The sequence below is a fragment of the Lissotriton vulgaris genome, chromosome 3_1, assembly GCF_964263255.1.
Source record: "Lissotriton vulgaris chromosome 3_1, aLisVul1.2, whole genome shotgun sequence".
In the NCBI taxonomy this organism is placed as follows: Eukaryota; Metazoa; Chordata; class Amphibia; order Caudata; family Salamandridae; genus Lissotriton; species Lissotriton vulgaris.
This window is the reverse complement of record NC_141689.1, coordinates 1893478931-1893505177: the sequence shown is the minus strand read 5'-3', so window position 1 is coordinate 1893505177 and position 26247 is coordinate 1893478931. Positions and strand designations below refer to the sequence as shown.

The following is a 26247-nucleotide window of genomic DNA, read 5'->3' as shown; positions in this document are numbered from 1 at the left end:
GATTCATGGCCTGGTATCTAATGCACTAAACTTGAGGGCACACCATCTGACTCGGGACTAGCAATTGTGCACATGGCTCGACATTCTCGGATCTTATGCTCTGCTCGCATCTTCAAGGTGGGCCGCTCTGGGTCAACAAACTCAAAACACCCCAACCGAACGTATAAGGCCAGGCCTGAGCAAGAGAACTAGACACCCATCCTTACTGTCCACTTTCAGGCAATGGACTGTTTGAAACTTTACTAACAAGCACGATGCAACGCACTGACCACTTTAATGTTGGCCCGCCCTGTTCAGCTTGAAATGAAGCCAGGCTAGTCTCAAGCAAGAAGACCTCTGAAGCTTGAAATGCACCGGACTAGTCTCAATCAAGAAAACCTCTGAAGCTTGAAATGCACCGGGCTAGTCTCAATCAAGAAAACCTCTGATCCTTGAAATGCACCGGGCTAGTCTCAAGCAAGAAGACCTCCGAAGCTTGAAATGCACCGGACTAGTCTTAAGCAAGAAGACCTCCGAAGCTTGAAATGCACCGGACTAGTCTCAATCAAGAAAACCTCTGAAGCTTGAAATGCACCGGGCTAGTCTCAACCAAGAAGCCCTCTGAAGCTTAAAATGCACTGGGCTAGTCTCAACCAAGAAGCCCTCTGAAGCTTGAAATGCACTGGGCTAGTCTCAAGCAAGAAGACCCCTGAGCTTGAAATGCACCGGACTAGTCTCAACCAGGAAGCCCTCTGAAGCTTGAAATACACCGGGCTAGTCTCAAGCAAGAATCCCTCTGAAGCTTGAAATGCACCGGGCTAGTCTGAAGCAAGAAGACCTCTGAAGCTTGAAATGCACCGGGCTAGTCTCAAGCAAGAAGACCCCTGAAGCTTGAAATGCACCGGGCTAGTCTCAAGCAAGAATATCACTGAAGCTTGAAATGCACCGGGCTAGTCTCAAGCAAGAAGACCCCTGAAGCTTGAAATGCACCGGGCTGGTCTCAAGCAAGAAGACCCCTGAAGCTTGAAATGCACCGGGCTAGTCTCAAGCAAGAATCCCTCTGAAGCTTGAAATGCACCGGGCTAGTCTCAAGCAAGAAGACATCTGAAGCTTGAAATGCACCGGGCTAGTCTCAAGCAAGAAGACCCGTGAAGCTTGAAATGCACCGGGCTAGTCTCAAGCAAGAAGACCCCTGAAGCTTGAAATGCACCGGGCTAGTCTCAAGCAAGAAGACATCTGAAGCTTGAAATGCACCGGGCTAGTCTCAAGCAAGAAGACCAGTGAAGCTTGAAATGCACCGGGCTAGTCTCAAGCAAGAAGACCCGTGAAGCTTGAAATGCACCGGGCTAGTCTCAAGCAAGAAGACCCCTGAAGCTTGAAATGCACCGGGCTAGTCTCAAGCAAGAGTCCCTCTGAAGATTGAAATGCACCGGGCTAGTCTCAAGCAAGAAGACCTCTGAAGCTTGAAATGCAAGAAGACCCCTGAAGCTTAAAATGCACCAGGCTAGTCTCAAGCAAGAAGACCCCTGAAGCTTAAAATGCAGCTTGCTAGTCTCAAGCAAGAAGACCCCTGAGCTTGAAATGCACCGGGCTAGTCTCAACCAAGAAGCCCTCTGAAGCTTGAAATGCACCTGGCTAGTCTCAAGCAAGAAGACCCCTGAAGCTTAAAATGCACCGGGCTAGTCTCAAGCAAGAAGACCCCTGAAGCTTAAAATGCACCGGGCTAGTCTCAAGCAAGAAGACCCCTGAAGCTTGAAATGCACCGGGCTAGTCCCAAGCAAGAAGACCTCTGAAGCTTGAAATGCACCGGGCTAGTCTCAATCAAGAAGACCTCTGAAGCTTGTATGTATGTATGTATGTATAGGCATTTATATAGCGCACTACTTACCCGTAGGGTCCCAAGGCGCTTCGACCGCTGCGAAACCCTTCCTGGCTTCCCTGAGAGATGGTCCCTTAATGGGTATCTCCAGGGTGAGACCAGGCATCCCCGGCGGTCTGGTGGGGCCGTTAGTGAAGATGAGGCAAGCTAATGCCCAGAGTTGCCGAGTGTGATCGCTGATCAGAGTGGGCACCGAGGCTAGAGAATTATCGAGTCCGCTGACCCTGGTCCAGAAACCTGCCGTGCCGGGAATCGAACCCTGGTCCCGGGCCGTCCTCTGCTCTCGGGTCTGCCGCCTCTAACCAGTGAGGCACCGGGCTAGTCTCAAGCAAGAAGACCTCTGAAGCTTGAAATGCACCGGACTAGTCTCAAGCAATAACACCTCTGAAGCTTGAAATGCACCGGACTAGTCTTAAGCAAGAAGACCTCTGATGCTTGAAATGCACCGGACTAGTCTCAAGCAAGAACACCTCTGAAGCTTGAAATGCCCCGGGCTAGTCTCAATCAAGAAAACCTCTGAAGCTTGAAATGCACCGGGCTAGTCTCATGCAAGAAGACCCCTGAAGCTTGAAATGCACCGGGCTGGTCTCAACCAAGAAGCCCTCTGAAGCTTGAAATGCACCGGGCTAGTCTCATGCAAGAAAACCTCCCAACTGCCTATATTTAGGCTTGAACTCCGCAAAATGTGCACATCAGGGGCGGCCTTAGGCATGTGCAAGCTGTGCACTTGCACAGGGCCACCAAACCCCAAGGGCCACCCCGGCAATATATATCCTTAATATAATAATCCTCTGAGGATGGATACATATTTGCGTGGCAGCCCCTGGCAGGGATTTGGAGGCCTCTGGCTCTGTTCCACTTCCAAACACCTTCCTGAGTTCCGGGGGGACCCCCTCCTCCGGGGCCCCCTACCTACGCTCCCTGCCCAGGGCCACCATGAGCGTAGAGCCGCCCCTGTGCACATGGTCTGTAATCCTTCTGCGTTTCTAGTTATGCTCTGTCCCTTGGTTTTATCTGCCTTTTTATGGGCTAATCATATGGCTTTTTTATAGATATCTATTACTATTTTTTATTAACTCTACAATAAAATTGACTATGTCGGAGTCCGGAGGGCTCCCTGCCCTGTGCGCTTGCAACAGCACAGCGAGTACAGTATGGCTAACACATCCAGGGAGCCGTAGCAAAGGTTCTCTCCGTACGCGAAAGTTTGAATTACTCCGAACACAAACTACAGCAGAAAGCATAAAAGTGCAGATGTTGTTTATTTATTATCCAGGAAGATGCCTTCTGGTCAAAACTGTTGAAGGTAAGAGCAAGGACGGTATATAGGAGTCAAACCGGATGTGGACATAAACCGGATGTGGACATAAACCGGAGGTGAGATAAACCCGACTGCGTCAGAGGCTTCTGAGTGGGTTATGTCACACATACATGGCTACACAGGAATTGACCCCGTAGATCGCAAGAAAGACGTTTAGTCACCTTAAAATATTTACGAACAGGGAAATGTTGCCAGTGTGTTCCTGTGGTTTGAAAGTCTGCCATTTATTGCAGTAATACCCTTTTACTGTGTTTGGTACTCTTTTGTAACGTGCGCACGTCACTTTTCCCTTGTAACACACTGTTTGCTACCTCTTACATTTTGTTTGCTTTCGATACTTGCACAAGTGCCACCATTGCCTACGTAACGTTTGTTCTTGTGTTTGAGTGTCTGCCATGTATTGCCGTATTTTACCTCTACTTGTACTTTGTATGCTTTTGTAACCTGCACACGTCACTTTTTCCTCCTGTAATGCACCGTTTGCTACCTCTTGTATTTGTGTGTTCACGATTGTCACTTTTGCCTCATGTAACTTAGCGTTTGCTTTTGTAATTTGTTCACTTGTCATGTTCTCATGTATCAGTTCTGTTCCTATTGTGAAGCGCTCTGACACCTTCGGGTAAGGTCCGCGCTATATAAAAACGCATAAATAAATAAATAAAGAAAACCCCAAGCTTCATTTCACTAGAACTCCTTCCGACCCTCCCGGGGGTGAGTGATTATGCTACAGCAGGACGGCGACGCCCATACCCGTGAAGGGAAATGAAAGCTGCCCTGCTGCCCTAGGCCCTCAGAGCTGCAGCCTGGCCCCTTTGTTGAAGCAGATCCCCCGAGGTAAATTACAGACACAGGAACACAATTCAATCAAACACATAACAGGACACGAAGCAATCGGCATTCCTCACTTGCAGGAGAAGGCGTCGCCCACGAATCTCCTGCAGGAAAAGGGATAAGGCCTGGATATGCCGACGAAGGCGGCTGTCTGTCTCTTAACAATTCTCAGATCAGACAAAGGCGTATTTTTATTTTAATGTCCAAATAAAAAATATATATAAAAAGTAGACCACCTTCCACCTGAAAGCAGTGCCCCTATGGCCGTTGCAGAAGAGTGAAGGGGGGGGCGAAGCCACAACAAATAGGCCAAATGCACAACATTCTTCACACACTAGCACTTAGCGTAAGCCCAAAAAATGCCACCTCTGGCAGATGCGGTTTCAATAATCAGGTCTGAAGACGTGTACCCCACAGATGGAACCTGGCAACACTGAAAGCCCAGCAGTATGGCAGAAAATCCGTACCACTACGTTTATCAGTAGGTGTTGGAACATGGCGAGTGGGGATACAGGGTCGGCTATTGGGTAGATAGTTAAAATCCTAAATTAACTTTAAAGGTACTTACAAAACTTTTTACAATTGTTTTGCAAAGCTGCACCTAGAGATGAAAAGGAGTGACTAAGCACTTGCATTTGAAAAGCACGGTGGCATCCATACATTTCACTGGACTGTAGGGGAAGCAATTTATCTGTAATGAAAAATAGGTTCCTGGTGGAGAAAGAAAAAAACAAGTATTGGCAAAGCCAATAGGTCTTACATTTGAGAACTACTAGCCACAAACATCTTTTGTCAATGCTGAACGGCATCAGCTGTACAGCATGAACAAACGAGTAAAAAAAAAAAAAAAAGTGCGATAATGCAGCGCCTTCATTTTGTACGCAAGCAACATGACACCATTTCCGAGATGGATTGGCAAATAAAAATAAAATGAACTACAGTGAAAGAGCTTTACTTTTATTTTTTTAGGAAACCAAAGGGTTGGCAGCAATTATATGCCTGGTCCTCCCAAAGAAAAAAAAGTTGACATAGTTTAATTTACAAAAAAAATAATAAATAGCACTGGGGGACAACAGAGAAGCAGCTGGTGGGGGTGGGAAGCAAGAGGGCGTTGTGCAAGAGTAGGGGGAGAAACAGCAACGTGGAGTGAGGGGGAGGGAGAAATGCTCACGGGTAAGAGGGAACAATGGTGGAAGGGTAGGGAAACACATGATGAGAGAGAACAAATGGCCTGGCTTGGCTCTCTAAGCCCTGGCACAAACCCACCCATGAAAATGTTTGGCATGTAAAATTATTATAAAGCCTCTTCAAAACTAAAAATTCTCTTTTTTACTTATTCCACATAAGTACATCAGTCTACATCAATACATGGAGCGGTATTTATTCAAAATGATAGATTTTAAATCCCTCCACCTGAACTAAGAGGCAAATCAGTTGTCATATTATTATTATAGTATGCACCATATCCATGACGTAGATTCTAATTATATGTAGTACAACATTGCACTCTATTAAATCGAACATACAAGAAGTTTTTTGTACTGCACACAACCAGAACTCCTGCATTTCAAGATGATCTCGAAAAGCAACGACAAAGCTAAGGTAGCACAGTGAAATAAAATATTCTAATAGGATCACACAATGTGGCCAAGCGGTAAATCCAAGATTGTTATGTTATGTTAATTTGATACAGTGCGAGAATCGCCCACGTAGGGGTATCTCGACGCTGAAGATGAACACAGACAGGTCAAACAACTAGCTAAAAGAAGATTGTGTTAAGCATATTACTAAATTTGGTATGTTCTGTGAAGGTACACACATGATAAGGCAAATTATTCCAATAGGACGGGGGCAGATGAGAAAAGGGCCTGCCTCCTCACCATGACAATCGTATACGAGTGACCATGGTTTATCCTTGGAACAAAGATTCCTGACTGGGCACCAGTATCTAAGATTCTTATGCAAATAGCCAGGGCCACTTCCCATTAAAATTAGAGTTTTGTGTATAAGGCAAGATATTATAAAGATTACTCCTTTCTTAACTGGAAGCCAATAAGTGTCAGACGCACAGCCGGGAGGAAGGTTGCAAACCAGCTGTGCAGCTGTGTTTTGAACAACTTGCATTTTGGCTAGTAAGGTCTCATTCGCTGATGCAAGTAGAGCATTCCCATAGTCTAATCTGCCAATTATTAATTCCTGGACAAGAGTTTTCACTACAGAAAGAGGAAGCTAGGGAAATGCTTTCTTTAAGAGACACATTGTGTTGAAGAAGGTACCACTAAAGGATGCAATATGTTCTTTCATGGATAAAGATTGATCCATCGTAGCACTGAGAGCCCAAACTGCCTATTTGGGCGTAGGGGCAGGACCTAAATAAAAAGGCCACCATTCCGAAGACAAAAGTTGCTTGGCCTTACCAAACAGCATGACTTCTGTTTTGTCAGTGTTTAACTGTAAACAGTTTGTTGTCATCCATTCTGCTTTAGCTTACATACCTTTACAAAAATAGTCCTTAACTACATGCAAGTTTTTATCAAAGGAAATAACAGCGGAGTATCATCAGCATATGATATTTTAAAACCAAACGTTTTAGCGAGTGGCTGGGGGGCACATACATGTTGAACAATGAGGGCTTAAAAAGGGCCCTGCGGGACCCCCTAGTCCATCAAAATGGATCGGGACTTGAATGCACCCAGCAAGATAGTTGGAGTTCTATTTTTCTAGAAAATATCGAAGCCACTGTAAAGCTGTACCAAAAACGCCAATCTAATGCAGCCTTTGAATCAGCCTGGTTTGGGATACAGTGTCAAACGCCACAGACAAATCCAGCAGCATTGATCTCAAGGTTTCTAATTTCACACTGCGCAAGTCAGCCACTCAATAGGTATATCTCTCTTTTGCTTTACATCAAAGGTTTAAAGCGTTGTCTTTAATTATTAGCACATAAGGTTAGTGCATGGGTCCAAGAGGACGTCAAGCTGAGCCAGAGACTGGCATCTGGGTTGAGCCTTCAGTGGCTTGCCCACCTCTAGACACATGACACTCTTCCACAGTAAAACTTTGTTTTTGTTGTTATTATCAATTAACACTTGAATAGTCCAATATATTGTAGCCAGAGAGGTCTATTTATGCAGCATAGCTGCTATCGTCCTCTGAACAAGTGACTTGGAAGTTAAAATCTACTTCGAAATTTAGTATGTCACTTGTGAACATTTTTTGTATGCTGGGTGCATGACAACCACAAAATGTACTTCTGCGCAAAATGGAAAAACAGTCTAATAGCTGAAAACTGTAAATTGTTGTCAATTGTGGATGGGTAAGGGGTTTCTTCTGAAAAGAAATTCACTTTACAACATATGTAGGTGTAGCCACCCAAATGGATTTGATTATTTACCTGCTAGCAATAAAGTAAGGATATCCAATGTCTTAAAGGAATACGTAGCAACAATGGAGAATTATTTTGTATCAGAGCCAAATACTCTAACGTACCCTCAACAATTTTACATGTGTAATAAGAAAGAAAGAGTATGACCCAACTGAGGTTTATGTGGGAGAGATGAAGGGGGAGAACACAGAGCAGCAACTAAGGGATATCAAAAGGACACAGAATAGGTGCTTTTTGGTACTGAAAGAGGGGCCACAGCTAGAGAAGGATGTGCATTTTGCTACGGAATGATGGAATCCATAGAAGACAAAGATGAGAAGATTCAGTGGATATAGCAGATATCCCGAATAAATTAGTGTTATGGATAGATAAAGGAAGACCAGTCCAAATGCAAATTTAAAATCTGAACAGAAAATTCAGATGTTTAGCTAATTTAGACTCATTCATTCAACACAAGCTGCTTGTTTGAAGTGAATGTATCGTGGAGTGTTAAACTCCCTATCAGGGTATGCCACTGTTTTCAGTCTATGTTAGATTATAAGAGTTTGCCTAAGTTCAGAGAACCTCAGCTCATCCAGAAGGTTGGGAAAGTACTATACAGAAAGATAATGGAAGTGAAGAAGGCAGAGACTTGTGTTATGAATGCTTCATAGGGCAAGTTTAGGGCAGCATGTCCAGTTTAAAAGGTTCTGAATGGTCCATAGTTTAATGCAACATCATAAGAGGCTTTGGCAGAAAGGTCTCCAATCAGATGCATCATGAGGGAGTCATAGGGAAGAGAAAAAGTGTGTGACGCTGTTATGATGCATTTACCTTTAAGTGCATTTGGACAATTTGTAACTGCAAATTCAAGTGTGATTGCAAATTCATATGTAGTTGCTTGAGGGGATTCGGCTGTTGGCAGAGGAAATTGCCAATCACTCCAACGTACACAAAAGCAGACCTCCGACAAAGTTCTATACACATCCGGTTGGTGATTCAAAAGAGACTTTAACCTCTTCTGTGTGTTATTATTTTTAATTTTGTCTTTCTTTTTGTTTTCGTTTATTGCACTAGGAGGATGTGTAGCATATGCATGGATGGGCAGCAAGGAAGAAGAAAAAGTTATATAACCTTTAATAGCAATATTTATGTTTAATGTGTAATCTTTCTGTAGTTTCTCCAATTTAAGAATATCCCCCCGGGCATCAGACTGGCCCAGAAAACTTTACACCCAGCAGTAACTCTCCAGTGCCGCCAGGTGGCACATTGTGGCATCAGTCACACCTCTGCATGCAGGACATGACTGGCATATAAAAAGTGCCAACCTGCGCATACTTTCATCAGTTTCCTGATACTTTTCAGCATCCCAGCGACATGGCGAGGATCCAAAGCAGCAAAGACATTGCCAATAAAACCACATAATAAGTCTGGGTATTTTGGGATCTGACTCATGAGGGGAGGGGGGACGGCTGTGAGAAATATGAGAGATGATAATGTATCCAACTGAGACATTGTTACGGATAGTAAGTAACTCTCTCCAGATTCCAAACCTTAAGAAGGCGTTTCAAAGCAATACTCTTTGGGTGGTGGAAATGAGTAGCAAAGATTAATTAAGGAAGTCAGGAAGCACAGCCATGGCAAACTACCTGTTATTCAGTGATTGGACTATGAAGCACTCATATTTGGCAAAGAACTATCAGCTAGATTCATCAAGCGAAATGCGCTCGCAAAAGGGCCAGATTCTGAGAATCTGGCCCTCTTTGAGTGCAATTTTTAGGTTTCGCCTATTATCATTCGCTTGCGAATGTAATAGGCGAAAATTCAAGGGCTCGATCGACTCGTCAAACCACTTCGGTTTCTTCACAGTGCATGTGAGTCACGTGACCACACAAGCACGCGCATCTCCCTAATCCGCCTGCATTCCCTCGTTCGCATTCCCGCCCCCCCCCCCCACCAGGCTCTCCCGCCCCCATCCGGCTTCCCTCCGGCCATTTGCCTTTACATGGACTAGAAAGCGCACTGGCGTAGGCTCAACAACATCTGTCGATTTCAGGTAAATCAGTTAATCTCCCCGTGCCTACAAAATATAAAAACACAAACATAATCTGACCTTGTAATATAATGTGGTGCGCATGCCTTAATGCCCTTGTGCTGAGTTACCGCTATATAAGACTGTTAAATAAATACGTATACAACTTTTCTTTTAAAGTATTTTAAAACCCATGAACCCGTCAAAACGCAGTATAACGTCGATGCCAAACAGCACGTAAAACAGTCTGCCTTTACATGGACGAGAAAGCGCACCGGCGTAGGCTCAACAACATCCGTCGATTTCAGGCAAATCAGTTAATATCCCCGTGCCTACAAAATATAAAAACACAAACAACATAATCTGACCTTGTAATATAATGTGGTGCGCATGCCTTAATGCCCTTGTGCTGAGTTACCGCTATATAAAACTGTTAAATAAATGTGTATACAACTTTTCTTTTAAAGTATTTTAAAACCCATGAACCCGTCAAAAGGCAGAATAACGTCGATGCCAAACAGAACGTAAAACAGTCATATCATATGTACCGATAGTCCCTAGGCCGCCTCCTTCACATATATTTAATAAGTAGGTACGTGCTGTGCGTTAGCGCCGAGGGTCCCATGACAGAGGCACGTAAAAAGACAATACCAGAAAAAATTCCAGTGCGCGAGATGGCCGGCTCTGCAGTCTTCAACAACTTCCCACACTCTCCTTCCCAACAGAAGCTCGGGTGTGAATGCAGCATGGACCTCAATCCGAGTGAGCTTTGCGTAAATAAAAATACACATGAAACACAGAAAATGGCTACAATAAGCGGGAGGTGGGTTCTTATTGCATTTGGGATTCATCATCCCAAATGCAAAAATCGCTAACAAAGAATTCGCAAATTTGCGAGGATTAGCATTTAAGGAATCTCTATTAGAGATTCCTTAAATGCTATTCATGAAACATTTAAAAATTGCGAATTCGCAATTTAGGACCGCTATTTACCACGAAGTCAAACCTCGTGGTAAATAGTGAAAACTTAGAAAAATGCATTTAAATGCATTTCTCTAAGTTGCATGCTACACAGACACATGTCCTTTGGACATGTGTGTGAGCAACACTAATGTAGATTACATTTCAGGGGTGCTACAGGGTGTCCTTTGGACACCCCTGGCACCCTTGAAATCGCTTCCTCATTTGCGATTAGCTAATTGCTAATCGCAAATAAGGTATAACTCCCCATTCATTCCTATGGGCCTTTAGGCAGGCCCATAGGAATGAATGGGGAGTTATTCCTTATTTGCGATTAGCAAATAGCTAATCGCAAATAAGGAATGTGTAGGAATCTAAATTTATTTAGCGATTCCTACATGAATCCCGTTTTGCAAGTCCTTAATAGCGATTCCTTAATAATTTATTTATTTTATTTATTTTTATTTGACAGATTTGTAGAGCGCATGGCTGCCCGTGAGCGTCCCAGCGCTAATTGACAAGAACTTTCTGCGGTGGGGTCTCACGGGAATAGCCATGTTTTGAGTGCTCTACGGAATGAGAGCAAGTTGGGTTGGGCTCTGATGTCTGGGGGAAGGGTATTCCAGAGTTTGGATGAGTTGTATGAGAACAATCGACCGCCTGAACGAGCTTTCTTGATTCTAGGTATGAAGGCTAGGTTGCAGTTGGAGGAGCGGAGAGTTCTTGTAGTGGTATGGGGTGAAATGAGGTTTTGTAGTATTGGGGGGGCCTTACCGTGCAGGATTTTGTAGGTGGTACAAAGAGCCTTAAACTTTATTCTTTCCTGGACGGGGAGCCAGTGTAGAGCAGTTAGGGCTGGTTTGGCTGAGCAGCGGCGGTTGGTTCCTGTAAGAATGCGGGCAGCAGCGTTTTGTACTGTCTGAAGTTTGGACAGTACTTTTTTTGGGGGCCCCTAGGTACAGGGCATTACCGTAGTCCAGGCGGGACAGCACCAGGCCATGAACTAGGAGTTTGCGGGAATGTGCAGGGAGTAGGGGTAAGACTTTTCTTGCTGACCGTAGGAGGCCGTGCATGTTCCCGCTGTTTTCCTTGCTTGGGCCGAGAAGTTGAGGCCTTCATCTAGCCATATGCCCAGGCTCTTAATTTCATGTTTCGGGGCGGGGGGGACCCATGATGGGTGGCCATAAGGAAGTGGGGTTGTAGAGAGATTTATTGCCTAGAATCATTATCTCTGTTTTGTCGTTGTTCAATTTGAGGTGGGAAAGGTTCATCCACTTGGTTATTTCGGTGAGGCAGGTTTGTAGGTTGGGAAGGGAATGATCTTGCTGGCTTAGGGAGACCACGAGTTGAGTGTCGTCGGCATAGGTTAGAAGCTTGATCCCAAATGGGGCGACGACTTTCTCAAGGGGGGACATGTAGACATTAAAAAGGGTCGGGCTCAGGGAGGAGCCCTGAGGGACCCCGCAGCTGATGGCCGTAGGCTTGGACGTGAAGTTTCCATCTGCCACCTGGAAAGATCTGTTCTCCAGGAAGGATTTGAGCCAGGTAAGAGCCGTTCCTGCAATACCAAGGTCTCTGAGCCTGTGGATCAGAGTAGAGTGGTTGACGGTGTCGAAGGCATCGCTTAGGTCCAGGAGGATCACTGCCACTGACCCTCCTGTATCCATGATTTTCCTTGCTTCCTCGACCACCGCCAAAATTGCAGTTTCTGTGCTCTGGCCTGGCCTAAATCCCGTCTGGGAAGGTTCCAGCAGACCTTTGGTTTCAAGGTGGAGGGATAGGCTGTGGTTGACGTACTTCTCCGCTATTTTACTAATGCCTGGGAGCAGGGAGATCGGTCTGTAGTTGCCCAGTTCTAGTGGATCCAGGTGCGTTTTTTTAATCAGTGCTTTCACCATTGCTTTTTTCCAGCTCGGGGGGACAACGCCGCAGGCGAGTGAGCTGTTAATTAGTTTGATCAAGTGGGGGAGAATGGTGGGTGCGACTAATTTTAGGATGTTGAGTGGTGCCGGGTCTGTGGGGGAACCGCTTTTGATAGAGTTCAGTATGGGAAGGATGGTGTCTGTTGTCAGGGGAGTGAAATCTGACAACAGGTCGGCTGTTGCTGCACGTGGGTGGGTGGGTGGATCGGCATCGGAGGAGGTGAGGTGAGTGTCCGGAGTGGACAGAGGAAGGGAGTTGATGATGATGTTGATTTTTTGGTTAAAAAATTCTGCAAGTTCATTGCAGCGAGTAGCTGAGGGTTCGATCAGGGGAGGGGGTTCCGGCACTTTGGTGGAGGATCTTATTTTCTCCTCAAAGTAGTTAATTTGAGCAGTTTTAAGTGCTTTTTTATATTTGAGGAGGGTTTTTTTATATCCAGTTTTTTTCTCGTCGTCGAAGTTTGTCCTCCAGTCTCTTTCTGATCTCTTACGTGCTTTTTTTAGAAGCCGCATTTAACTAGTGAACCAGGGGGAGGAGGCTTTGCCCCGTGGGTTGCTGGAGATTTTTTTGGGAAGTGTTTTGTCCAGAGAGTCTCCTATCCATGTGGCAAACTCTGCGTCGGCGCGAATTGGGTTAGTATCAAGTTCAGGAGGGGAACATTCAAGCTGAAGTTTCCAATTCTCTACATCTAGTTTGGACCAGGGTCGCGTGGGTTTGTTAGGTTGTGCAGTAGGACGCGGAGTGGGAGGTAGCTGCCAAATCATTGGGACTAGGAAATGGTCGGTCCAGGGCACCAGGATGGGGTCCAGGCAAGTGAGATTGTTGATGTTCGAGAAAATAGGATCTAGTAAGTGTCCCTGTGAGTGGGTAGGAAGACGACTAGTTAATTTTAGCTGGAGAGATTAGAGATCTGCTATCAGGTCGGTGGCTGGTTTGGCTTCCTTTTTATCAAAATGGATATTCAGGTCACCTAGGATCAGACATTCGGGGTGGGTAGCGGCTAGTGTAAATGTATGTTCCGTGAGGGATTCACAGAATTGACCTAGGGGCCCCGGAGGGCGGTAGATGAGGAAACCCGATAGGGATTTACATGGTGAGATCTGGATAGAAAACATGGTGTTTTCGCAGTCTAAGAGATGACTGCCTTGTAGACGGCAAGAAAGGTGGTCTTTGTAAATGATAGCGATGCCTCCACCTTTTCCTTTAGGGCGATCCAGGTGATGGATAAGGAAACCCGGGGGTAGAGAGTTAACAATGTCGGGGTCCGAGTTCGGTCCTAGCCAAGTTTCCGTTAGGAAGAGAATATTGCTATTAAGGACTCGCAAATCGGGACCTTGATGAATCAAGCTGTAAGTCCATAAGCATTCCACCGGAGTTTAAATTAATTGCATTTTCCATTAAAAAAAACAACTTTCATTCACACCTTGCTTCCTGATACAGTCCTAGAATAACATGTTCATTACTACATGCCCCTCAACTCATCTGTTGTTCTAAATCCCATTTTTCCAATTAACAAAAATGGTAATTCCTTTGAACACCGTTTTTTCACAGTAAGTAGATTTACTTTTCGGGTCTAAACATATAACATAGAAAGTCGTCATATTATTACAGTGCAGTAATAAATTTACAACATGATAAGCAGAAGTCTTGTGTAGTCGCATCCTTTAAGGGCGCATGGCAAGACCATAAACATAGCATATATTCCAGATATTATGATTGCAATTTGTGTAAAATATAACAAACTAATATCCTAAGTTATTTCATATCTTCTTTCTTTTTGTGGAATTTGAGCACATGTTTAAATTGATGTGCAAGTTAAGATTTTATGTAAAGATGTGTTCTTAATCTTTCCCAGACTGATGAAGCTCCAGGAAATATTTTTCAGAAACTAAACAGGTTAGCGTTGAATTGGGAGTATGATATTTGGACCAGTAAAATATAGATGGAGGAAACCAAGAGGATTCATGATGAAACCATAAATGTATTCTTTGCTACTCTTTGGTGGAATGCGTATGGACGTATTCTTTACAGTGCTTAATGCTATATTGAACTTTTGGATATTGAGCAATCTAATATCCTTTCCCATCCCTATTTATTTATTTATTTATTTACTGGCTTGTATAGCGCTGGTATCGACTCCCATGGGAGCATCTACGCGCTTTTGACATCTGCCACAGTGCGATCGGGAGAACGTGAGCTGTCTAGGAGCTGAAAAGGAAGGTCTTTAGCATCTTCCTGAAAGGAAGGTATTCTGTGCAAAGCCTTAAGGAATTAGGAAGGCTGTTCCAAAGAGACGGTCCAGCTATTGAGAGAGCTTTACTGCCCTGTCTTGCCTTCCTTGCCCTAGGCACTACTAGAAGGCCTTGTTCGCTCGAGCGAAGAGGGCGGGAGGGCTGATAGGGGACAAATTTGGTGGCCAGGTATGTCGGACCCATACCATTGAGACTCTTATGTATGGTACAGCATACCTTGAATTTAGCCCTCTGTCTGATGGGTAGCCAATGAAGCTTTTCCAGTAGGGGCTTAGAAGGGGAGCGAGGGGGCGCATTTAGGACTAGCCGGGCAGCCGTATTCTGGACTACCTGCAGTCTTGCCATGACTCCCTCATTGGCAGCTAGCAACAGGCCGTTACAATAGTCAAGGCGACTTATGACTAGTGCCTGTACCAATGTTCTTCTGCTGGCATCTGGCAGGAGGGGGAAGATTTTGCGTAGCATACCAATTATGTGGAGGCAGGATCCCACCACCTGGTTGGCGTGTTGCTTGAGGGAAAGTTCCTGGTCCAGCCGGACCCCCAGATTTTTTACAGATGGTTTCGGTTCTGGTACTGGGCCAAGGTCTTGTGGCCACCAGTCCGGAGTCCAGAGTTGTCTTACCCCCCCAAACAACATGACTTCCGTCTTTCCAACATTGCATTGTAAAAAGTTGGAAGACATCCAGTGTGCTACCGCTTTCATTCCCAAGGAGAAGGAGTTCCTGACTTCGGGTGTTAAGGTTTTAAAGGGAAAGAGGAGTTGAGTATCATCAGCATAGGATATAGGAACAAATCCATATGCTCTCAAGATGTTAGCCAGGGGTGCCACATATATGTTGAAAAGAGTTGGGCTCAAGCATGAGCCCTGTGGCACCCCCTTGGTGATCTCAACTTCCTCTGACCGAAAATTGCCCATGATTACCTGTTGGGTCCGATTGGTTAGGAAACTCCTTACCCATTCGAGGGCTTCATCTTTTAGGCCGATGTTTTCCAGCCTGGTCATGAGAATGGGGTGAGATACGGTGTCAAACGCCGCAGACAGATCTAGTAGTACCAGGATGACGGAGAACCCCCCATCCTGGTACATATGCAAATCGTCTGCGACTGACATTAAAGCGGTCTCCGTACTGTGTTTGGGCCTGAAGCCCGATTGCGATGGATCCAGTACTCCTGCAGACTCAATGTATCTCGACAGATGTTTATTCACATGTTTTTCTGTGATTTTGCCCAAGAAGGGGAGTAAGGATATTGGTCTGAGATTGTTAAGCTCACTCCAGGAAATGGTGGTATTTTTCCTGAGAGGTTTAACCAATGCCTTTTTCCATCCAAGTGGGACCTGCCCCGTACTAAGTGAGAGATTTATTAATCTCTGGATGGTAGGTCCTAGGGCTTTGGCTAGAGTGGGCATAATACGTGCTGGGATGGTGTCTGTGGGGGAGCCACTCTTTATCTGGGACGTAAGCGCCAGTACTTCCTCAATCTGGATAGGGGGGAATACAGAGAGGGAGTTCTCAGAAGGGAGAGGGCTAGCAGGGTTTATTATGAGGTTGTTTGTAGCACTGTATATCAAGTTGGAAAGTAGAATTTTTTCATAAATGGCATCGATTTTATTTGTAAAGAAGTGGGAAATATTGTCGCATAATTGTTGCGATGCCACTTCCGGACTTTCACAAGCAGTAGGTTTAGTGAAGGTCAGTAGAATCTGATACAGAGTCTTAGAGTTATTACCGGCCGCCAAAAGCTGTGAGGCTATATGGCTCTTCCGTGCTGATCGGATTTCTTTGTGGTAGGCTTTCAAAGACTCTTTGTAGATATGTTTGTCGCTGTCTAGGCGGGAGACCCTCCATTTCTTTTCTAACTTCCGTGTAGCTTGTTTGGATAGTCTCAGGCTTTCCGAGAACCATATCTCCTGTTTAGGAGTGGGTTTAGGTTTAAAAGTTCTCAGAGGGATGGTCTTATCAATTGTATGTGACAGCATTTCTTCATATTCTTGTAAGGCTTTATCTATGTTGTCATTTCCACTCATTGTGGGCTTCCCAAATGCTTTACAGAAGTTTTCCTGAGTTAATCTGTGCCAGGGTCTTCTTTTACAGGGTAAGGTCTGATGTTTTTGGGTGTGAGGGGTGGGAAAGGGGGTGGAGAATTCCAGAACGTAGTGATCTGTCCAGTCTACTTGGTAAGGGAGGGAGCATTCAATAGATAAAGAGTTAGTAAAAATTAGGTCCAACGTGTGTCCCGCCGTGTGGGTGGGCCCGTTGTTGATCTGTTTTAAACCTAGTGAGCTTAGATCACTAATAAAAGTTTTAACTTCGGAGCTGTTTACGACCTCACTGTGAATGTTGAAGTCCCCTAAGAGAAGGAAGTCTGAGTTGTCACATACATAGGGCGCCAGAGCTTCCATTAATGTCACAGAGGTGTTTTTACATGGACCAGGGGGGCGGTATATTAACGCTCCTTTCCTGCTAGATTTTGTAGAAAAGTTAAGATTAAAAATCATAAGTTCTAGCTCAGGGGTACATATTTCATCCAGAATATTAACATTGATTTCTTCCGTGTGTACTATCGCTATCCCGCCACCGATTTTCAATGGCCGATCCATCCTGGCTATTTTGTAGCCTATAGGGATTCCCAGTGTTATAACGGGTGTTAAATGGGGTTTAAGCCAGGTTTCTGTCAAGAAGCATAGGTCCGGCTCCCTACTGGAGATCAGATCCCATACTTCGACGGAATGTTACACCCAATAATCACAAAAAGATGTACTGTATAGCACATGCATTTTTAAAAATACTTCAACAGTGGATCCCATTAGGTGTGCAATTATTTACCTGGGATTGTTGTCTGTTGTTTTACTTTCATTTCTAGCAGTCATATGCAGAAATAACTACATAGCCACCCAGGATATGCCAGCCACCTTAACAACTCTGTTGAGAGCAGAGGAAGCACCCATGGAACTAATGGACTGCGTGTGAATGTCCTCTGGAGGGAGTTACTTTGCCAAGGCATAGCAGATCTTGACAAATAGTAAGACCCAATTAGAAATGGCGGGTTTTGGTTCCCGAATTGCCTTTGTTGACTCCAGCAAAGGACACAGTGCGCTGATCATCCACTCTGTCCTGTTGTGTGCAGTCGATGTAGTAGGAGACAGGGTGGGATGAAACTGGAAGGCTGACAATCTGGACCAAATGAAAGACCAGAATTAGGGAGGGCTGGGTGGGTAGGGAGGGAGGACCTACTGGCCAGGTTAGGAAACTGCGAAAGGGGTCAAACTGAGAGGGCCTGAAGTTCTCAAACACTATGAGCTGAAGCTATTGCTGCCATCAGCAGTCTACAGAAGTCAAAAAGACAACTGAAACATGAAAGGAGAGGCCATTAAGAAAGACAACCCAAGATTTAGATCACAATGAAGAACAATGAACAGTGTGGAAGTAAACAGGTAAAGCAAATCTGTCATAAAATATGCCACAACAGGTGACTACAACAGTTATGGCTGATCTTAGAGACATTTGAAAGCTGGAAGGGCAGCCATATAACCTTTGAATGCTGATACTCTCATTCCCATGAGGGCAAAAGACAGTGTTAAATAAACAATGTCAGAAAGGCTTGATTGAAGGGATCCCAGACTTCTGAGTCTATCTACTGCACACATTTGATCCGGAGACCTGATTAAATGTTTTTCATAGCAGGCTGTCAGGCAGCCAAGATGATGTTTGCAACTTCATCAGCTAGGCAAAGGTTTTCTAGAGGGCACCGATTAAACTAAATGACAGCAGCCACAGCTTTTGAGGGTTGGGGTGAAGGTCCTAACCATCCTGCTGTGAGAGCAAGTCCACCATGCATGGGAGAATAAGAATCAGAGGAAAGCGGAGTACGAAAAGATTGATGTACAAGATGCTCCTTAGCCGGTCTGGGTCTAGGAGGATCTGCTGTCCGATTAAGCATGCAGCAGGCGTTGAGACAAGCTGAACTTGAAGGCTTCCCTCGGAAACCCTTTAGAGGGAAGTGTATGACAGAAAACTGAGGATATTTCCTGTTCTGGGCCATGGTAAAGAGGTCCATGGATCGAGACTCCAATCGCAAGAAGATTACTTCCATCACTTCAGGTTGCCGTTTCATTCTCCAAGTGGCTCTGTGGCCTGGGGATTAATATTACCCACTCTAGTTGGTGTTGCGATATGCAGTGATTCAGGTTTGCAGTCAATGTGAGTGGATGCACAGTGATAAGTAGTTGTTTTGTCGCTCAGGCAAGACCGCTCAATTTCTACACCACTTCTACATTTGTGCGGTAAGTCTTCCTGATTACAGTGGCTGGTCTTGGGACAGTTTCTTATTGCTAGATTTAGTAGATGCTCAAAGCACCCACAAAAATGAAAAGCATCTTCAATGCACATGAATAATAATAGTCACTCCCTGTTTTACCATCCTCACACAGTTGACTGGCTTCTGGTTCCAATTTGGAAGCTGCCTACTATGTTCCCATATTACTAGTGTTCTGATGAAAGGTGGCTAACTCGATGAGGGTAGTATCGAAATGTCATCAACATTAAATAACAAACAAGCAATACAACTCATCCTATAAAATGAATTTATTATACCCAAAGTGTTGCTCGTTACGAACTCACAATTTCTCTCATTAGAGTCACCTACACCATAAGTTTCTTTTATTTGTGGTTTTCTTTCGTCCATGGAGAACATACTGCACTGAAGAAAATTATTCAGATTTTGTTCATGTTCTGTTCAAGATTCTTTCATATTTGTTTCTGTGCTTTGAAAAGTGTATAAAACTTGTGTTTTATATTAAACCACAGCGGGTGCTTGTCGTATATTGTAGCATAATAGCATTAAATGAGTGCAGTGATTTCACTGATTCTTGGGAATTATATAAATGACATTTATAAGAACCAGTGTTTGAGGATACTGTGCCAGGCTCAGGGGCAATCTTGTGGATGATGCTGGGGTCCACAGCTTCGGTTTAGCCGCCAGAGCCTGCAGAGGCGAGGAATTCGGAGGCGTCGGAGCCGTCAGTCACCAAGAACGAAGGAGCAGTTCTGCCTTTGAAGAGTGACCAAGAGGTGCCAGAACTACTCTAAAGAAGTCAAAGCATGGCCTGCCAGAAGATCTCAATTTGCAAGAGGTAAGCAACTGAAGTAACAAACTCCAGTTGAATGATTCCGCAGCTTCAGAATCGTATTAGAGGACAAGGAAGAGCTCAGCATCGGGGAACTTTGCCTTGACTCCGACAGTCCATGAAAGAGGACAGCTGGAGTCAAGGCAAAGTTTCTATCTACTATGGTGCTCTTTATGTTTTTCGTGAGAAGACCGTCCCTTATCTAGAGATTTACCTGTAGCGGAAGGAGTACACGTTGGCATGTAAATGCAGTCCTTGCCCAAAATTAAATTGGCCTCTTGCTCCCGGATGGCCTTTAGGTAAATCAGGAAACACAAGCTGAATGCCAAGCTGGCAGGATAGGATCCAAGACATTACATGGAGGTGTTGTGTGGATCTAATTCAGACATTGGCAGTTAAGACCGGGCTTGAACCTTGAAACCTTCAGGGAGACATGTGATTTGGTCACAATTGAAGCCGAGAAATGTTCATAGGTGAAGCATGGAGAGAGAGAGAGAGCGAGCATAGGACATCTATGAGGCACAGAAAAACAGGCATGCTGACCATTATAAGCAGGTGTAGTAAACTCATGCGGGTGGAGTCGTTACTGCCTGAAGCCTCATGGTCCACCTGGTGGTGCTGTAAAAACTACTGCTGAGGAAAAAGTTTACCAGACAAGTCTGGTGCCTCGGAGGACATTTTTAAGTTGAGAAATTTGCTGCCAGATGTCTCCACCAGAATACTACCACAGAACTCTACCATGAGTGCCGAGACATGACGGGCAGCTTGCATGAGGTGATGGTCCAGGCTATGACCCCACTATAAAGGTACATATATACATACTTGTCTCTGCCAGTTCCCTCACAGCCTGTCAGAACTTTAAAAACTCCATTTTCAGGCTCAGTTTAGAAGGAACGCCTGTGGGAACACATCACCAGGTTTCTCAATTAAGCACTCTGTGCAGAAACTACAGAAAAGAGAAGGAGGGCTGTGTTCATGCGCCTTTTAAAAAAAAGTACAGCGTCACAAACCAACATATTAAGCCTGCCAAGGGCTATTATTAACAACATTTTCAGAATAGATTTATATTAAGACGCTGAAAGGAAGGAAAACGAAATCTTGGCTGCCCAGTGTTAAACACAGGTTTCTCTAGGTAAAACATTATTAGCATGATTTTTCATCTAACAACCTACTTGCTATTTAGAGAACTGTACAGAACTTTTCACTTCATCATCCTTTGGGTGCAACAGAATTATCAATTACCGTTTAACCACTTATAACAAATGTCCTGTGAGCAGGAACTTAAATTATGTGTACTGAGATGGACTATTCGGGTGGGGACACGTTTTAAACAAGACCGTTTTTATTTATCTTTTAAGCATGGGTTTTTACCTCGAATTATGTAATATATTGTGCATTAAACTTAAAGGGACAGCAGTGCAGCATACAAGACTGATAAATCTCAAATAATGTTACTAAAAGTCTATGATCCAACAGCTGGTAGGCGACTGAGCCTCTGCCCTCCAAGGCTACAAAGTATGACAAAGATGACTTTAAAATCCTATTTTCATAAATGCTCATGTTTTATTTTAAAGTCGCAGCAATACAGCCATTTTGCACGTCAAATCTAGGTCCCAGAACTAAGGGCAAGGCCCTTGCTAGACTAAACAGTGTTCATGGTGCAGACAACTCTTTATTTTTACAATCCTAGAAGCAAAAGTGGATATCCTTCATCTTTTAGATACGCTTCATTGCAGCAATTCTCTTGATATGTCAAGCTTAGCTCAGAAGAGCCACAGTATTTACATGGCACTGCTGCTCCCTTCAAAGGCATTCTTCAGAGCCCTGCCCATCCTACCCAAATCTGTCAGAAAACCTAGATATGTATGACATCAACCTGGCTAACAGAGAAGCACTGAATAGTGCCAGGATATTAAAGAGCATTAATGGTTGCATTGTAATGGAATTCAAAACATGTTGAAAGCGGAGAAGGAACCAGATGTGTTGGTGCTACTTGTGACCGCATGGGCTAAATACATTGATGTTTTCTCTCCCCTGACTGTTCAGCCCTCGCTCAATCGGTGTAGCCTTTACCAGGACTGTCGCTGCTCAGTCAGTGATGCTTTCCAGAACAAACCAATATTCCAGATGGGGTGCAGTAATACCTTGCACAGAAGTACTAATTTTTCTAAATCGTATTGTTTTGTTCAAGCAGAAGAGCAGACCCCTTAAACACTGCTCACAGGTAGCTTAGGGGCATATGCATCAAGCCCTTTTCCCGTTCGCAAACAGGCTGATTCTCAGAATCGGCCCGTTTGCGAATGGGAAAAAGCCTTTTGGGATGTATCATCCCAAAAGGCCATCGCAAAAAAGGAATCGCAAAATTTGCGATTCCCTATTTTGCAAATGCATTTAAGAAATCGCAAATTGAGATTCCTTAAATGTAATTCTGAAAGCACCCAAGTTGAGCGAATTTGCCTTAAGAAATCGCAAATTACCACCAACTTCAAGTTGGTGGTAATTTGCGATTTCCTTGAAAAAGTAACTTTTTTTGTACTTTTCAAAGTGCCATGTGGTTCACATACATGCCCTTAGGCCATGTATGTTCGCCACACATGCATATTTCAGGTGTGCAACAGGGTGTCTTTTTGACACTATTGCACCCTTGAAATTGCATTTGCAAGTACGTAATGGGTACTCGCAAATTGCGAATGTCTTCCCATTCATTCCTATGGGCCTCTAGGCACATCGGAATGAATGGGAAGGTATTCTTTAATTGTGAATCGCAATTCGGAATTCGCAATTAAGGAATATGTAGGAATCTCAATTATTATTGAGACCCCTACTTACATTTCATTTTGCAAGTCCTTAATAGCGTTTCGCTAAAATCACTATTAAGGACTCGCAAAACTGTGTTTTGATACATATTCCCCTTAAATCCTTATTCTTGACCATCTACAGTACTGATTTAAAAAAAAAAAAAAACTAAGTGACCTCAAGACTTAACTCCTAATGGGGCTTTTTGGACACCTTCTGTGAATATATTCATTATAGAGCATACTTTGTTGGCTGTCACTTTAAGAATTTTGCACCGCGTTATCAGCTGGTGACCAGATTATTTACCAGCCGGTTGTAGGACAATGGCAAAGGCCAACAAGAAACCTCAAAAGGCTTATCAATCATTCTGACTTGAGTCTAATTCCCTACTCATCCAGAGATCGAAAGGACTTTTAATCTTAATGCGTTCATTTACAGAATTTGATTATTTACATTTGGACATCTGTGTAATCCCGATACCAATATGACGTCAGTCTTGTGTGCATGCCAGTGATTGTTTTCTCATCACTCCTTTTGAAAGAAAAAGGCTCTGTTTGAGTGTCCACAAAGCCCCGCAGAAAGCCAATATAGATAAAGAATTATGAAAACTACAACCCTTTGGTCCATTTCTGTTTCTGAAGTAAAACTGGAGCTTTGTACAAATGGGTTAGTCTTTTAGAACAAACAACAAATGCTCATATGAGCAATGAATGGGTAGGAAATCTACATTACATAAAAAATTATTTACACCTCTATTATTTCGCAACACATTCACAACGATGATATGGCATGCCACACCAAAAGGCAAACATTTGAGTAGACTAGATAGAAACAGAAAATGCCCCACAGGGTAGCAAACATACCTGCTCCTTGGAAGAAACATAGATTCCTTGATGAAGACAGAGCCGGAAAGAAGGATATACCAACAGGTGCCGATATCATCAGGGCTGCAATGAAACCGGACAATATGGTGAGACAAGCAACACAAATATCAAGATCAATTCACCCAACTAACCAGAGCCACAAAACAGTTGCTCAAATAGTGATGAGATTTTGCAAGAGTGAAAAAACTGTGCGGAAGCTTCAATTTTTAAAATAGCATGGGTAATTGCGGTATTATTTTGGTATACTCTTCAAGTAACATATATCCCTTATCAAAACCATGTAACAAACGAAGGTTGGCCCCATCCTTTACTCCAAGCCCTTACTCAACAGTGGAGTAAGTCCTGGTAATTCCCTCTGCCCAGTTAGGCAGAGACCATCAATACTGGTAACAGTTGCAAGAGTCTGCAACAATATAAATTCTAACAATATCAGATCAAATTGCCACAATGGAGTCTTGTCTAATGACGACCCTGAAGCCAATTATTGCTAAATACACACAACAAAGGATGGCAAAATGTACTCTTCAGGCTAACCAAGTTGATAAAATCACAGTTTGGTTGTAGCCTGGGACAGTACAGAATGTATTCAAAGGATTCCAACCTAATAGGACGCTGGCTGAAATGTGATCCCACCAGCCACTGTCCGTGCAGGTAGCAGCGGTGGGGCCCTGTGGGGGGGATTTTGAGGGAAATTACAGAGGGAAAATTAAATACATAATTTTACCTCAGCATTGTACCTCGAAATCCGCCCCACCTCCAGGTGGCCCCTCCGCTGTTACCTGCACGGACTGCGGCTGGATCCCACGGAGAAAGAAAAATAGTTCCACAAACCTTTTACGCTATGGACCTGCTTTGTAGCCCATGCATGGCATCTTGCACCACAAGCTACTAGTAGCCTTGCAAGGCAGGAGAGGAGTTGTTTGCTGGGCAGAGCACCCATGCAAATTTTGGGATACATTTGACAGCAAAAACGTAAAAAGGCAACCATATAGCACCTTAAAAAACAATAAACAAAAGTAATATTTTTAAAACCTACTTTCACAGAAACAAACTTTAACAGAGCTAATCCAAGATCTTTAACCCCTCCCATGCTCGTGACGGAACCGTTCCGTCACGAGCCTCGGGTGGGCTGTGCTGGTGACGGAACGGTTTTGTCACGGCCCGCTCGCCGTGCCTGCGCGGTGCGAATTCCGCGCCTGCACTGAAGTTCTGAAGAGCAGGCGGGGCCGTGACAGAACCGTTCCGTCACAAGCACAGCTCACCCGCGGGCAGTGACGGAGCGGTTCCGTCACGAGCACGGGAGCGCCCCGCGGCCCCGACTCCCCCTTAGCGCTGCGGCGGAATAGCCGCCGCAGCGAAGGGGTTAAAGGCCTCTTTGAAGTCCCCCCAACTTCAAAAGCACATTTGGATATAAGTACTGGACCCCGGACACCTCCAAATCAGAACTTTGTGGGAATGAAGGACATTCTGCCTGGAAGATGAGCTGCTGTGCTGCAGGAGGCACTTACACTTTGCTAACTGCTTTCTGTGCTGGCCTCCTGCCAGCTGATTGCCTGGGAGTGAGAAGGACTGGACCTGTTCTCCACATACTTGGGCCCAGGTTTCTCCAAGGGCTTGCTGTCTTGCCTCCTGTTCTCTTAAGACTCAGGGTCACAAAATACTTCTTGCGACCCTGCTGGTGCTGCTAGACTCTGCCATCTGTGGCTCCTACCCTTTCCCGGGGTGCCCCTCCAGTCCTGGTTCTCAGAAGTGAGTTCTGCAGCTGTTTTCAGAAGAAAATAAAAAGGGATGCAGTTGCACCGATTGAAACTGATTCAGTGCCTTCCAACGTTGATGCAGCACTGATTCAATGATGACGCGGGTCCCAACTTCGAGGTTTGACATCACAGCCCCAATTCGAAGACGCCGCTGCAAGGTTCGACTTCGACGCAGCACCCATCCTTCAATGCCGACTGAGAGGCTCAACTGAGACACTGGCCCCACTGCATGAATCGGAACAGACGCAGATAGTCTTCGACGCTTGATGCATCCAAGGTAATTTTTCAGCAGGCCCTGCGTGGGTCCTGTAGTCGGCCTGCATTCTATCAAGGTTCGCCGGAACTTTGTCTAGTGTTAAATCAAGAAAAGCTTTAGCACTATTGACTTCTAAGAACAGTTTTGGGATTTAAGCTTTAAAAGTTCATATCTCAAGTTCTACTTATTGAATATTTGTCATTTTGGTCTTGTGTTACTCAGATACATATTCTCTATTTTTCTAAACTCGTGTGTAGCCTTTTTGTGGTGTTTTCACTGCGTTTCTGTATTTGAAGTGTTGCACAAATACTTTATACATCTAAAGTTAAGCCTGACTGCTCTGTTCCAAGCTACCAGAGGGTGAGCACAGGCTAATTTTGTTTGTGTATCTGAATTAACCCGACTAGGATTGTTGTTCCTACTTGGACAGGGTACAAACCTCCTCCAACTAGACACTCAATTTGTAACAATGAAGAAGTAAAAGCTAGAATAGGACGGTCTGTAGAAGCGGAGGCAAGTAAAATAAAATGGTTTTAAATGCATGTTGCGTGAACGAGGGTGTGTGTTTGATTGAGAGAAAGCATGTGTATGTGTGTAGCATGTGCCCGTAGGTGTGAGCCTGTTAAAGTGAGTGAGTGACAGATTGTGAAAATGAGAGACTGAAGGGTAGATTTTTCAAGACTTTCCACCAGTGCAAAATGACGCAAATTGGTGCTAAATCTTGATAAACTATTTACTTTCCAGTTAAAAAACGTTTTCTACAAGTAAGTAGCGCGAGTTCTTTGTGCTACTTGCATCATGGGGGCATGCAATCTGTGTTATGTGGGCGTTCCGAGGCTGCAACCCAAGTCTTTGGTTGAAATGGCAACCAAAAATGTTTGTTTTG

At 44.4% G+C, this 26247-nt stretch overlaps 1 protein-coding gene across 13 annotated transcripts in view; it reads right to left on the bottom strand.

The window, feature by feature from the left end:
* Positions 1-26247, bottom strand: part of RAPGEF2 (Rap guanine nucleotide exchange factor 2) — a 924668-nt gene that overhangs the window by 545365 nt on the left and 353056 nt on the right. For all 13 annotated transcript variants that reach the window (XM_086962364.1, XM_086962365.1, XM_086962376.1 and 10 more), the window contains exon 4: positions 23328-23411. In XM_086962364.1, the coding sequence (XP_086818490.1) occupies positions 23328-23411 (84 nt within the window). The remainder of the gene's footprint in view (positions 1-23327; positions 23412-26247) is intronic.